The sequence below is a fragment of the Scyliorhinus torazame genome, chromosome 16 (assembly GCF_047496885.1).
Source record: "Scyliorhinus torazame isolate Kashiwa2021f chromosome 16, sScyTor2.1, whole genome shotgun sequence".
In the NCBI taxonomy this organism is placed as follows: Eukaryota; Metazoa; Chordata; class Chondrichthyes; order Carcharhiniformes; family Scyliorhinidae; genus Scyliorhinus; species Scyliorhinus torazame.
In genome coordinates this window covers 181,631,279-181,647,003 of record NC_092722.1, presented here as the reverse complement: position 1 = coordinate 181,647,003, position 15,725 = coordinate 181,631,279, and the positions used below count along the sequence as shown (strand labels likewise).

Here is a 15,725-nt window from a genome sequence, read left to right as displayed (position 1 = left end):
ACCCCAAAATCAAAATCAGTGAGCTGTTCTTCAAAATCGGTAAGTTTTTACATAATAGGCTAGGACGCCTCTGCTACACTCACACTTTCAGTGCCCCTTCGAACTGCATCTTCTCACGTAAGCATGGGGCCAACCAGTTGTCCTCACCTCCATTGTCCTGGTCTGATTCCTGACAGCTGCTAAAGTCTCAATAAACCTACAACAAAGCTAAGTTGCCATTAACAGGAGCAAGCCTGTTCCGAACCATGCTGTCACCTGCCCTTGGGAAAATGTCTAAGATTGGAAATGGAGGTGGGATTCCCGGCCTCGCCATCCGTTTGTCCTCTCTTTCTAGCTCAGTTTCTGCCTCATTAGGGCTGGGAAAATCTGGTCCAGAGTTTGGGGTTAGGCATGTTGCTGGCTGAAGTAGAATGTGTTATCCTTTGCATCTTGAGCATGATGTACTTAAGTTGAGCTCACTTGGTGCTGATCGTGCGTTCCTAAAATAGAATGTGTTCTATTTCTTAATGGTAACATTGCTCAACTTGACAAGTGCAAAAAAAAATCAGTCAGAGAAGAAAAGGCTTGTCCAAGAATCTGAAAATAACAAAATAATCATTCATAAAATGCCTGTAATGTAGTTCCCCTGTGGTTTATATTATCAGGTGACAAGTTGTTGATTGCAGAGAATTACATATTCTCTATATTTATTGTAATGGGATTCTCGCTGTGTGATCAAACTGTGGCGTTAGTTCTGCTTCTCCCTCCTGGAAATACGTTCAGCTCTCCAGACAAAGTATGCTGCAATTTAGTGGCCCATGGTCTTTAAAATGATCCGGTTGTAACCCTGTGCTTGGCAGTTCCTATTTCCCTCTCCGTAGCTCTAGAAAATGAGCCTTCTCCAGGTGCTGTGGTGACTAGTATCTACAGGTTTCTGATGTAACAAAAACAGAAAAGGCTGGAAATGCACGGCTCGCCTGATTAATGGCTCCGGCGCGAGTGTTAATCTTTCTCCTTTCAAACCAGGAATTGCTCGACTGTGGTTTTGCAACATTTTCTGTTCTTACTTTTCAGTTTTCCAAGCTCTGATCTTAATATAGCCACACTGCAGGAAAGCTATGGGTTCAGGTTGGAAGCACCTACTACATCTTGTCTGCTTTTTACCCTCCATTCATTTCAGTGGAAGGTAAAACCGAGCAAAATGCAGAGTGGGCACTTGGTCCCAGCTGGTTCCTTTGTTCGCTGGGCAGAGTAGCTTTAATACTGAGGCTCCAGTATTCCTTTTGGGCTTCAAGAATTTGTATTAAGTGAGGGAAGCCTTTATCAGACTTGCCACAGGATTGCTTTGCGCTGTTATTCAGAGCAGGACTTGTCCTCGCCTTGAGGGAACCCAACAATTGGTTTTGTTCTGGTGTTGGACCAATTAATGTCTGCCCAAACTCTGATCCATTAACAGCAGGTGGCAGTAGATTACCAATATCCGCCTGCACCCTCCAGTGCAATCGGAGGAGTGATTAAAAAGACATTTTTCTTGTGATCAAGTCAGACTGGAAATTGCTGATAAACATTCATTTCACTGCCACCAGAAGATAAAATTTAGAAAAGGAGAAGTGTTTAAGGTAAAACAAGTTTGTCAAAGTAATCTGTTCCTTTCAGGCTACTTCACTGCACCAGGGCTTTGTTCCAAGAGGAGTGAGCATATTTGGAGTGCCAAATTATTTCGGACAGCATAAAACAAGAAATTTGTTTTCGAAATTAAGGGAGAAAATTGCCATTCGAGGGCTATATGAGTAGCAATGGAAAGTCACTTAAAGTCAACTGTGGATTAAATCATTGAATCCAGTCTTGCGCAAACTAGCCATGTTTGGACTGGTGACCTGATGGCACACATTTTATCCTGATCCTCTTCAAACAAGGCGTATTTATATTTGATACTCACGTAACAAAATAAATTGTAACTTGGCTTTACTTAGCATATTGCACCATTCTGATGTTGGATTTGTTCTGCAGGAGAAAGAGAAGCTCTACGTGGAGCTGAAACACATTTTGGCCCGACAGCCTGGACCAGAGGCTGCTGAACAGCTCATGATGTATCAGAGGACGCTTCGAGATAAGACTAAGCAACTGAAGGTGAGCACACAGACGTTTTACCTTTTCCTAACACTCCTGTGGAGATGCAAACCACTGAGTCCATTTTTCTTTTTAATTCAGTGGTGCCTTGTTATACATCATTTGTATCAGCGGCAAATTACTTCCCTGTACTCCCCTCAGTCACTGCCTGATTTGCAGCTCATGAAACAATGTATTTAAAGATTCTGTCACAGGGAATATTTATACTTGCAGCACCATGATTCACTGACATGACGCGAGTGTGACTAAATTAGCAATTTGGTTTAATGGTGTGGCCAGGCAGCCTTGTGTCAAAGTGTAAGGGATTTTGATTCAAATACAGAAAATGCTGGAAAATCTCAACAGGTCTGACAGCACCTTTGGAAAGAGAACATGAGCAGATAGGGTGGATGCAGGGAGGATGTTCCCGATGGTGAGTGTGTCCAGAACCAGGGGTCACAGTCTGAGGATTCGCGGTAGACCATTTAGGACAGAGATGAGGAGACATTTCTTCACCCAAAGAGTGGTGAGCCGGTGGAATTTATTACCACAGGAAGTAGTCGAGGCTAAGACATTGACTATATTCAAGAGGCGGCTGGATATGGCACTTGAGGCGAATGGGATCAAGGGTTATGGGGAGAAAGCAGGATTGGGCTATTGAGTTGGACGGTCAGCCATGATCGTGACGAATGGCGGAGCAGGCTCGAAGCGCCGAATGGCCGCCTCCTGTTCCTATCTTCTATCTTTCTATGAAACGTTAGCTCCAATCTCTCTCCACGGATGCTGTCAGGCCTGTTGAGATTTTTCAGCATTTTCGGTTTTTGTTTCAGATTCCAGCATCCGCAGTCATTTGCTTTTGTCCGAGGGATATTGACATTGGGACACACTGCCCATGTTGCATTTCAGGACCAGGGGAGGTGGGGAGGGGGGGGGGCGTTCACTGTATTTTTCTGCGAACAATGACAAAGACCCTAGAAAGTAGGCAATCAATCACTTTTAAAATCTTGGTGACAAATCACTAAAATAGTAGTGGATCTCGCATGCCCATTGATGATAAATATTTCTAAAAGATGGATCCATAAATATGTCCTTCTTGCCCAATAGTTGGATACAAAAAAATGACCAAGCAGCACAGACACTACAGTTAAATAAAACCTGTCCTCTATAGAGGCTGTAGGTACATAAATAAATAAATGTGTGTGGCTTACTCATCTCAGCTACATAAATAAATCTGTGCCACATCTGTCTCTGCTGCTCATTATATAATAATTAGGAATACATTGAGAATAAATATTAGCTTCTGTGCTAGCATGATCCCCACCCTCATAGGGCTCCTTCAGAAGTCCTGGCATTGCCTCAAACATACATTCCTGTTATCACAAGGGAGCCAAGATGTTTTCCTTTATGTATTTGGCTGTAACCATTTGGGTGATGGTGAGGACATTGCTCATGCCCTTGGTTCCAGAACCGTCACAGACCTTGGCTGTGGCTGGGTGCTCGACGCTGTTCCCTGTCATAATATACACACAGATATACGATGGTGCACAGACAGGCAGTGATTGACACACAGGATGACCAGTGAACACACAGAACACAGCAGCCAATCACCAGACAGGACACAAGTACTATAAAGCCAGAGGGCACTAGTTTTCCCGGGCTCTTGGGATCCAGCCTCTGAGACAGTCGGAGCCTGTGAGCAGAAACTAGAACATACTCCATGTGGTAGTAAGATAGTCTGGTCAGGTTAGCCTCAGGTCTCCAGTCAAGTCAGCATAGTGTTAAAGTATGCATGATAGTTAAGAGTTCAATAAAATCGAGTTGCATTTCTTCAAGTGTTGGAAGCCTGTCTCTCTCACTGCTGCAGTAAACGCAGTCCTCGCAGACCCGGCATACCCAACACATCATTCCCCACCGTGCCGACACTACACTGCCGTGAGTCAGCAGGAACATGGAAAACCCAAGAAACACTGTAGAGGTTAGAGAGGCTGAGGAGCGCAAAAGAGCTGCTGCTACATCAGAACCAGCGTAGTACTAGTTTTTCATTTCTCTCTTTCTAACTTTACCTTGTTTGCTCACCTTTTTTGCTGCCATTCCATTTTTTCTTCTTTATTTAGGTTTTTTTCTCCTTCCCCCTACTCTTGGTCACTTTGTGCAAATGGGGAGGGGAAAATGAACGTTTTGCAGGTTGAAAGTTTCCATCTTGCTGCATTCACTATTGATTACGGGCAGAGTGGGACTCCTGAAATGTTGACTCTGCCGTACTTGTTTAAACTGGATGCTAAGTTGAACATATCTTCCTCCAAAATTTGATATCACACTTGAAAAACGCCCAGGGTATGGAGATTCCTACAGAAGAAAGAACAAAGAACAAAGAAAAGTACAGCAGGAACAGGCCCTTCGGCCCTCCAAGCCTGCGCCGACCATGCTGCCCGTCTAAACTAGAATCTTCTACACTTCCGGGGTCCGAATCCCTCTATTTCCATCCTATTCATGTATTTGTCAAGATTCCCTTAAACGTCACTGTCGTCCCTGCTTCCACCACCTCCTCCAGCAGCGAGTTCCAGGCGCCCACTACCCTCTGTGTAAAAAACTTTCCTCGTACATCTACTCTAAACCTTGCCCCTCGCACCTTAAACCTATGCCCCCTAGTAATTGACCCCTCTACCCTGGGAAAAAGGACTTGCGCTGAGGAAGGAGCAGTGCTCCGAAAGCTAGTAATTCGAAACAAACCTGTTGGAGTTTAACCTGGTGTGATAAGACTTCTTACTGTGCCAACCCTGGTCCAACGCGGCATCTCCACATCATATATAGACTTAGGAACAGATGCAGTGAAAGTTTGAGGCAGGGGGCAGTGGGGGAAATTGAAAAGAGGAATTGGAATAAAAGATTAGCGGTAATTCTCTGGTCGTTGCGATTCAACTTTCCCTCCGACAGCGCACACCCGGCAGTAGATTTCACGGCAGCGTGGGCTGGTTACAATGGGAAATTACACTGACAAGCAGCGGGACGATAGAATCCCGCCGCCAATGAACACCGCACTGCCGAGAAACATGCGGCCGGCGGACTGGAGAATTCCGCCCATCTCAAGAAATAACCTAAAATGGCTATTGCTGCAGCTATACTGTGAAGTATCTTGACAACCTAGTTGCCTTGAATGCACACAGAGGGTCCAGTGCAGGCTAGCCTGACACCAAAAACCATCCTCGCTTTGTGTTCATTGGCCTGTGCATTTGTTTGTTAAAGCTCGACCTCTCTTCACTGATGTGCTGCTGCTGCCCAATAACTCTACTTCCCTCTTGTCTCCCTGGTTATTCACAGCAGTGGGCAGAAGATTAATGTCCTATTCTGGGCGCTATCCAGAGCACCAGGAGAGTTGACAACTTAGCCCTTAGCATGTTACCACTAGTAATGAACTGTTTCCTGACTAATTGGATGAGCACATAACCAGCTCTTCAGCTGCTCTGCCCCCCAACTTCTGTGAAACTGGTCATTACGTTGCGGTGGTGCAGTGATACTGTTCGACCTTGTTCCTTTTGTCCCTCATCTCCGCTGACGATTCTAATTCAAGCTGCGATGCAGTTCCACTGCCACCAAACTATCAGTGCCTTGGCCTGGTGACATTTGTCTGTACGAAAACAGTGAGGGCCAACCAGTTGTCTGATTGCAGAGTTCATTTGGACACCAAAGGATGAGCATGACTTTATTTGATGTCCACATACTTCCTGGCAAAGGTCAATCTCTGTCTTAACCCCAACACATTGGTCAAGGGTAACAAGCCTGGACCAGCTATACTGGATAATTGAACATCAACAGTGAAGGAACATACGATCTTCCTACAGTCCATTTGTCTGAGTGGAGCATTATACATTGTCTTTACCCAACCGAGCTATTAAGGAAAATTCCGCAATAACTTGTGTCAACTCAAAATTCTTCTTTTTTTAATATACTCATGGGACATGACAGTCACTGGCAAGGCCGGCATTTGTTTCCCTTCCCCAGGTGCCCTTGAGAAGGTGGTGGGAAGCTGGCTTTGCAACTGAGTGGTTTGTTTAGTCAGTTCAGAGGACAGTTGTGGGTCTGGAGTCACGTATAAATCAGGCTGAGCAAGGGGCGCAGATCTCCTTCCCTAAAGGGCATCAGTGAACCAAATGGATCCATAGAAAATCCAGTTCCATTGCCACCATTACTAATGCTCACTTTTTATTCAAGATTCGCATAGTTAATTGAATTAAAAATCTTCAATTGGGACTTTATGTCATGCCTCTGGATCATTAGGCTTCTGGATAGCGAATGCAATAGCATAATCACTGTGCTACCATACCCCATTCTTCAGTGATATTTTGTGCTCAGTGTGTTTGGCCCCAAAGTATTTAGAATCCAGCCCTACAGTCTGGAAAGTGAATGATCCACGAGCATAAATTTCATTCTTCGACCAGTGAGATGAAATTGGTGCAGTCACATTGAAGGATGAGCCTGTCAGGAAGTAGAATGGTGAGCGAGGCGGTAACCTCTGGCACTGTGAACCTGGCGGTTTGGCCCACTGTCTCAGCATTATTCTTTCTTCTCTACCAGTCCTGATTTATTGGTGAAATAATGAAAAAGCTTCTTACTGCGTTTTGACCTTTCGCCCCCCTCCTGTCCCACACCCAACTTTTAGACATCTGTTTTGACTGAGAATTGTGCCACTATTAATTGGAGGTCAGGTTGCCAGCATCCTAATGTTGATTAAATTATTTTCTCTGTGACTATTCCCGTGTATGTGCGGTGTGTCTAGGGTCTCCCAAAGCATGGGGCGCGATTCTCCATTCCCACGCTGGTTGGGAGAATCGCCTGGGCCGCCAAAATTCCCGGGTACGCCGGTCCGACGCCCTCCAGCGATTCTCCCAAGAGGCGGGAACAGCCCGGTCGAGTTTTGTGGGCCGCGGGCCGGAGAATCGCCAGAGACACCCAAAATGGTGATTCTCCGGCACCCCCGCGATTCTGAGGCCCGGATGGGCCGAGTGGCCAGGCCAAAACGGCGGGTTCCCCCCGGCGCCGTCCACACCTGGTCGCTGCAGTCGTGGGCGGTGCGTGAACGCTGGGGGGGGCGGCCTGTGGGGGGGCGAGGGGGGATCCTGCACCGGGGCGTACCTCAGATGTGGGGTGGCCCGCGATCGGTGCCCACCGATTGTCGGGCCGTCCTCTCTGAAGGAGGACCTCCTTCCTTCCGCGGCACGCGCGGATGATGTCTGTTATGCGGCGCTGGCCGCGTCATCTATGCGGCGCCGCTTTTCCGCGGGCGACAAGGCCTGGCGCGGGTAGATGACGCGGCCCCGATACTGGCCCATTGTCAGGGCCTGAATCGGTCGGGACCGGGGCCGTTCCGCGCCGTCGTAAACCTCAACAGCGTTCACGACGGCGCGGCCACTCCGGCGTGGGGGTGGAGAATCCCGCCCAGGGTTTTTAAAAAACTATTGGGAGTGGTTTGTGCACGGGCATTACAAGAATGACAAAGCAGCTTTGCTTGACCTTCAATCTATACAGGACATCTTTCCAAGCATGATAAAAGTCCGTGGTCATGCCCGATAACCTGCAAGGATCCAGCGAAGCATCTCATTCTCTGTCTGGCGACAATGATGGAGGATTACTGTGTGATAGCAATCTGAAATCATTGACATAAAAAACCACAAGCGGAACACTTATTGAAAAAGAGATTCGTTCTACCACTTCACAAGATGCATTCGCTTTTCCACCTCAAAGCCTTTACTAAGCAAAACTGAGTTTTAATGTTATAAGGTAGAATTTGAGGACCTCAGAACATATATTCTGGGAATACACTTTTTATAGATTTAATTGTTATCTTAGTATCTAATTTCTGTTGTCATTAAACAGTTAAATGCAACATTTGAAGCCTATTTAATTTGTAGCATTGATTGAAATGCTGAAGTTTCCATCATTAATAATTGTTGCTGTGAGGGCTGATCTATGATTCTCAAGGGACATCAATTTGCACTTGAAGTTTGAAGCATATTGGATGCTGCATGGCTGAGAATTAAGTGAATAATCAAAGATGGAGCTTTACCATTGGGGATGAAAAGAAAAACCAAAACTACTGGAAATGCCAAAACAATGGAAGTATACAGGAGATTGTCTGCCATGTGAAAGAGAAAAGCTAGGTTAACATTTTGGATGCTGCCCTGCACTAGAACTTGCACCCTGCTGATTTCCCTTCTGTTTTAGAACTGTGACTCATCTTTTATTGCTTGGGATTTAGGATTTTAAAAAAACCACGTGCAAATGATTAACACATTCGAAAAAATAACAGATTAACTCATATTTCAGTAGATGTGCTGACCAATTTCAAATGAATGTTTATATTCTGTTGAAATGTACGACGTACGGAGCATAGGAACAAGGGTGGGCCATTCAGCCCCTCGAGCTTTTTCTAGCATTCAATTAGATCATGGCTAATCTGTATGTCAATGGATTAACCATGCTTACAGTAATTTTTGCAGAATATTAGTCACAGCATTTGTCTTTCCAGTTAACTTTCACAGGCTGGAGTGAGATGAGCTTTTCTGCACAAGACAGTTACATTTCTTCAAAATATAGTCAGGTAACTCCTGTCATCCAATTCCTTTGGCCCTGTCATCGACGCTTGTGCTTCTAAGTTAAATAAACTTATTTGAAATCAAATGACGGGGTGGTGGTGGCAGATGGGGGCGGGGGGGGGGCGGATTTTGAAGGTTATCTCAGGCTGCAGATTGGAACTGAAGGAAGCATTGCTGATCATCAATGTTGACAAGTCCTCTTGCAGGCTAAAACTTGCTTCATAGGAAATACAGTGGACACGTTTCATCCACAACGGGTAGCTGCAGGAGTCAGCCTGGATCGAAATATCATGCTCAAAGCTGTCTAATGATGGGTAAGCATCTCGAAGTCCATGCAGCGCCAACAGGAGGCATGGATAGTAATTGGCACGTCATTCTATGAACATCTTAAGTGTGGCATTTTTGGTTTCGACAGGCTTATTGGCAGCTTCCAATGTAAAATGAGCACATTGTTTACCAGTCAATCAGAGATGAAACTAAACCTATATAGAACTTATCAGACATACTGACAATGCTATGGTAGTAAAATACTGTGGATGCAGGAGTCTGAAACAGAAGCGGAGGAAGCTGGAACACTGCCAGACCTGCTGAGTTTTTCCATCTTTCTCTGTTTTTTTTGTCATTGACACCACCGCAAGACTGGAGTCTTCCTTTAATGTTGATCAGCAGAATGTTTTTTCTGCCCATCTTAAGTTTTAACAAGGTGGCATTGACAGATGTGAAGGCTGATACCTTCTGTGACACCCAACACCTGTTACAGCAGAAATAATTGATGGGCAACGCTTGTGTTTAAACAGCAATCTTCACCAGGGGAGTGCTGTACTCTTTATTGCTGCCTCATTGGATCTGCAGGTGATGCTATTGAAATCCTAGTGTTCCAGAAACGAGTGCATATGTGCACATTGTATAACCTGTCACAGGGATTCATTCAGCTGACTGTCTTGTATTTGTTACATAAAGCATTGTACTCAATGCACCTGTGTGGGATTTGAAGTGAAGCTTGTTTTGCAGCTGTTTCTGCGATGTCTGTCCAGTGGCTGAACAATCGTCCCACGGAGCAAGTGCTCTCTAACACGGGCGCGCTTCGGGAGACAAGTTTTATTGCTGGGCCAATAAAAAAATAACTTAAGCACTCACTGTACACCTGTGTCGATAACGTGGAAACCTACAGACAATGAGAAATACAGTATGGTAAATGCCTGGGGCTGGATTCTCTGTTTTTGGGACTATGTCCCCACGCCGTGGTAAAATCTGTGGACTTTCACGCCAGTTTTGGGCCACATATTCATAGCCCTGCAGGGGGCTGGCAGGGACCCGGCGTAAAACTAACAGCTTTTGCTGCAGACACGGGCACCCCGCACTTCCGGGTCAGAGATCGCGCATGCGCACGCATTGAGAACCACGCCATTGGGACTTCAGCCGGTCGGGGGTGGAGAATGGTGGGTCGGGCCTCCAGCAATGGCCGCAGATAGGTGATATGCGGCGCGACGTGCTCTCCGAGTACGCTGCTTTTCGGGGCCCGGAGAGTCGGGGAACCGGCGCCAGTCCCGATTCCGTGCTGGGTAATGGATTCTCCGCATCGGCCGCAATTTCGGAGTCGGGGTGCGGAGGATCCAGCCCCTGCACTTCCAAATTTTACAAAAATACATCTGTCAGTAAATCTTTCTCAGCATGCTCCACACATTAACCTCCCCTGTCCTCATACACCTGTATTGCTGTATTGCATTAACAGTAGTTCAGGGAAGAATTACATTTTTTTTCCAAGCTTCAAGTCCGTGGATCCAATTTTTCATTGCGTAGGCACAAAACCGACTTGCATTCAGGTGAAAGTCATTTTGTTTCTCAGTACAAATTCAAAATAGGTTTTTGAACAAATTTCTGATTCCCCCCCTTGCATTTCGCAATGCGGAACTGATGGTGTCCTTAAGATATAATTAGAGGAAAAGAAACAATTCCTCGCTCTCGTCCCCGTCTGAAATGTAAACTTGCATCTGGGATACGCAATCCACCGAGTAATTCTCTGCAAGCTCGGGGAAATACTGTCGCGATACCTCTTCCTGTTAAGTCAAAATAATGAAGCTACATCCAGCAGTGGCTCAGGAAGAACAAGACAAAGTGCACGTATGGAAAGTTGATAATACCTGATTCCTTGGACACCTTCTTCAAAGAATTCTGATTTGGCGAGCGTGGGATTCCTCTGGGTACTTCAGTCCAGGGATGGGATGCACAGAAACTAAACTCCGATTATAATGTTAAACTACTGCTTTTCTTTGAGTTTGGAGGTAGACGTATACTTGCACTTTGAAAATTCAGGCCTCAATACTGAGCAGCCTGCCAGGACCCATCTGCTGATTCACAGGGATATCTTTATGATAAAAGCAAACTATGAAAGCTCAGATTTGATGATGGAAAATGATTAGCTACCCACTTGTACTATTACATCGCATAGCCAACTTCTAAACTGTTTAATTCAAACTGATACTGACAGTGAAATATCTTTGCCATTGTGATGTTTCAGTCACTTGCATCCTCAAATGTTGAAGCTCTTAATATATTCCACAACGTTTCCCATTGTCAACGTTTATCTGCTGAATAATATGATATCTCGCTTTGAGTCGTCAGATGCAAGTAGTTTGTCGCAATGGCTTATTTTCAGACAGCCTTGACAAAACCTTCTATAAAAATTGATAACAGCTTCAAGAAATGGAACACCAAGTTAATTATTTGCTAATCTATTGTTCATTTTTATTTTGAAAGGCCTTGACTTCAGAGTTGAACATGTTTGAATCGCAGGGTCAGGAGTACAAGTACGAGATTGAACGTCTGGCCCAGGAGCTGCAGAATGTGAAAAAGAAGTACCACAATCAGAAACGCAAGGAACAGCTGGCTAAGTATGAAATATTAATCAATGCAAATGTGAACCAGTTGCCAATGTTCCTCAGAAAGAACTATTAACTCTTAAGGAATTCAGTGATCCAAAGGAATTCAGTGGTCTTTTTACACTGCACTCTAAGGTGAAGGATTCCTAGTTTATCTGTAAAAAAAATAGGATTTTTTATTCTTGACCAATCTTAATTCTCACACCATATGCACTGCTGAGTTAGGATTGTATTTGTGGCTGTCTAATATGTGGTTTCATTTTGAAAATTTTTTTTTAGAGTACCCAATTATTTTTTTTCCAATTAAGGGGCAATTTAGCCTGGCCAATCCACCTACCCTGCACATGTTTGGGTTTGCTGGTGAGACCCACGCAGACACGGGGAGAATGTGCAAACTCCACACGGACAGTGACCTGGGGCCAGGATCAAACCTGGGTCCTCAGTGCCGTAGGCAGCAGTGCTAACCACTGCGCCACCGTGCTGCCCCGAATTCAATCGTAAGGGGAGTAGACAGGCGTTTCTGTGGTCGAAAATGAGACTCCCGAATGGTATGTTGTCTCCCGGGTGCACGGGTCAGGGATGTCTCAGATCGGCTGCAGGACATACTGAAGGGGGAGGGTGAACAACCAGTTGTCGTGGTGCATATAGGCACCAACGATATAGGTAAAAAACGGAATGAGGTCCTACAATCAGAATTTAGAGAGTTAGGAGATAAGTTAAAAAGTAGGACCTCAAAGGTAGTAATCTCAGGATTGATACCAGTGCCACGAGACAGTCAGAGTAGAAATTGAAGAATAGTCAGAATGAATACATGGCTTGAGAGATGGTGCAGGAGGGAGGCGTTCAGATTTTTGGAACATTGGAACTAGTTCTGGGGGCGGTGGGACCATTGCAAATCGGATTGTCTACACCTGGGCAGGACTGGAACCAATGTCCTAGGGGGTGCTTTTGCTAACACTGTTGGGGAGGTTTTAAACTAATGTGGCAGGGGGATGGGAACCAGATTAGGAAGTTAGAATCAGTAAAGAGGCAGCAACTAAAGCCAGTAAGGTACTAGATAATAAACTCAATGTGACTAAGGGGAAGAGTAGACAGGGAAGAGATGATGAACGCAAAGGGACAGGTGGTCTGAGGTACATTTGTTTCAATGCGAGAAGTGTAGCAGGTAAGGCAGATGAACTTAGGGCTTGGATTAGTACCTGGGAATATGATGTTATTGGTATTACTGAGACTTGGTTGAGGGAAGGGCAAGACTGGCAACTAAATATCCCAGGGTATAGATGCTTCAGGAGGGATAGAGAGGGAGGTGAAAGGGGTGGAGGAGTTGCATTACTGGTCAGAGATGATATCACAGCTGTGATTAAGGAGGGCACAATGGAGGATTCGAGCACTGAGGCAATATGGATAGAGCTAAGAAATAGGAAGGGTGCAGTAACATTGTTGGGACTTTACTACAGGCCTCCCAAAAGTGAGCGTGAAGTAGAGGTACAAATATGTTGACAGATTATAGAAAAATGTAGGAGCAATAGGGTGGTTGTGATGGGAGATTTTAACTTCCCCAACATTGAATGGGACTCATGTAGTGTTGGAGGCATAGACGGAGCAGAATTTGTAAGGAGCATCCAGAAGAGTTTTTTAGAGCAGTATGTAAATAGTCCAAATCGGGAAGGGGCCATACTGGACCTGGTATTGGGGAATGATCCCGGCCAGGTGGTTGAAGTTTCAGTCGGTGATTACTTTGGGAATAGCGATCACAATTCCGTAAGTTTTAGAATACTCATGGACAAAGACGAGAGTGGTCCTAAAGGAAGAGTACCAAATTGGGGAAAGGCCAAGTTTAACAAAATTCGGCAGGAGCTAGGGAATGTGGATTGGGAGCAGCTGTTTAAGGGTAAATCCACATTTGAAATGTGGGAGTCTTTTAAGGAAAGGTTAATTAGAGTGCAGGACAGACATGTCCCTGTGAAAATGAGGGATAGAAATGGCAAGATTAGAGAACCATGGATGACGGGTGGAATTGTGAGACTAGCTAAGATGAAAAAGGAAGCATACATAAGATCTAGGCGACTTAAAACTGATGGAGCTTTGGAGGAATATCAGGAAAGTAGGACAAATCTCAAACGCGCAATAAAGAGGGCTAAAAGGGGTCATGAAATATCTTTGGCTAACAGGGTTAAGGAAAATCCCAAAGCCTTTTATTCGTATATAAGGAGCAAGAGGGTAACGAGAGAAAAGATTGGCCCACTCAAAGACAAAAGAGGGAATTTATGCTTGGAGTCAGAGGAAATGGGTGAGATTCTTAATGAGTACTTTGCATCGGTATTCACCAAGGAGAGGGACATGACGGATGTTGAGGCTAGTGATGGATGTTTAAATACTCTCGGTCAAGTCGGCATAAGGAAGGGGACAGTTTTGGGCATTCTAAAAGGCATTAAGGTGGACAAGTCCCCAGGTCCGGATGGGATCTATCGCAGGTTACTGAGGGAAGCGAGGGACGAAATAGCTGGGGTCTTAACAGATATCTTTGCAGCATCCTTGAGCATAGGTGAGGTCCCGGAGGACTGGAGAATTGCTATTGTTGCCCCTTTGTTTAAGAAGGGTAGCAGGGATAATCCAGGGAATTATAGACCTGTGAGCTTGACGTCAGTGGTAGGCAAACTGTTGGAGAAGATACTGAGGGATAGGATCTATTCACATTTGTAAGAAAATAGACTTATCAGTGATAGGCAGCATGGCTTTGTGCAGGGAAGGTCATGTCTTACAAACCTAATAGAATTCTTTGAGGAAGTGACAAAGCTAATTGATGAGGGAAGGGCTGTAGATGTGATATACATGGACTTCAGTAAGGCATTTGATAACGTTTCCTATGGCAGGTTGATGGAAAAAGTGACGTCATATGTGGTTCAGGGTGTACTAGCTAGATGGATAAAGAACTGGCTGGGCAACAGGAGACAGAGAGTAGTGGTGGAAGGGAGTGTCTCAAAATGGAGAAAGGTGACTAGTGGTGTTCCACAGGGATCCGTGCTCGGACCACTGTTGTTTGTGATATACATAAATGATCTGGACGAAGGTATAGGTGGTCTGATTAGCAAGTTTGCAGATGATACTAAGATTGGTGGAGTTGCAGATAGCGAGGAGGACTGTCAGAGAATACAGCAAAATATAGATAGATTGGAGAGTTGAGCAGATAAATGGCAGATGGAGTTCAATCCAGGCAAATGCGAGGTGATGCATTTTGGAAGATCTAATTCAAGAGCGGACTATGCGGTCAATGGAAGAGTCCTGGGGAAAATTGATGTACAGAGAGGTCTGGGAGTTCAGGTCCATTGTACCTTGAAGGTGGCAACGCAGGTCGATAGAGTGGTCAAGAAGGCATACAGCATGCTTGCCTTCATCGGACGGGGTATTGAGTACAAGAGTCGGCAGGTCATGTTGCAGTTGTATAGGACTTTGGTTAGGCCACATTTGGAATACTGCATGCAGTTCTGATCGCCACATTACCAGAAGGATGTGGATGCTTTAGAGAGGGTGCAGAGGAGGTTCATCAGGATGTTGCCTGGTATGGAGGGTGCTAGCTATGAAGAAAGGTTGAGTAGATTAGGATTGTTTTTGTTGGAAAGACGGAGGTTGAGGGGGGACTGATTGAGGTCTACAAAATTATGAGAGGCATGGACAGGGTGGATAGCAACAAGCTTTTTCCAAGAGTGGAGGTGTCAATTACAAGGGGTCACGATTTCAAGGTGAGAGGGGGAAAGTTTAAGGCAGATGTGCGTGGATTTTACGCAGAGGCTGGTGGGTGCCTGGAACGCTTTGCCAGCGGAGGTGGTAGAGGCAAGCACGATAGCATCATTTAAGATGCATCTAGACAGATATATGAATGGGCGGGGAACAGAGGGAAGTAGATCCTTGGAAAATAGAAGACAGGTTTAGATAAAGAATCTGGATTGACGCAGGCTGGGAGGGCCGAAGGGCCTGGTCCTGTGCTGTAATTTTCTTTGAATATGTGGTTTCATTTAATTGACTGTTCATTCTTTCTGAGTTCTGCTCACCAGTGCAGGAAGAGATCGGGGTGCCACCGTGGCCTCCGGACCACCCCTCCCCAACACCCCAACTCACCAATAAGGGGGTCACGAGCCCCCCGCACCCCCACCTCATCAGGGCAGGGTAC

General features: G+C 45.4%; 1 protein-coding gene across 1 annotated transcript in view; it reads left to right on the top strand.

The window, feature by feature from the left end:
* The window catches only part of cfap58 (cilia and flagella associated protein 58), a 282,899-nt gene that overhangs the window by 156,733 nt on the left and 110,441 nt on the right, over positions 1 to 15,725 (top strand). The window contains exons 16-17 of the mRNA XM_072479551.1: positions 1,990 to 2,109; positions 11,436 to 11,569. Coding sequence (XP_072335652.1) covers positions 1,990 to 2,109; positions 11,436 to 11,569 — 254 coding nt within the window. The remainder of the gene's footprint in view (positions 1 to 1,989; positions 2,110 to 11,435; positions 11,570 to 15,725) is intronic.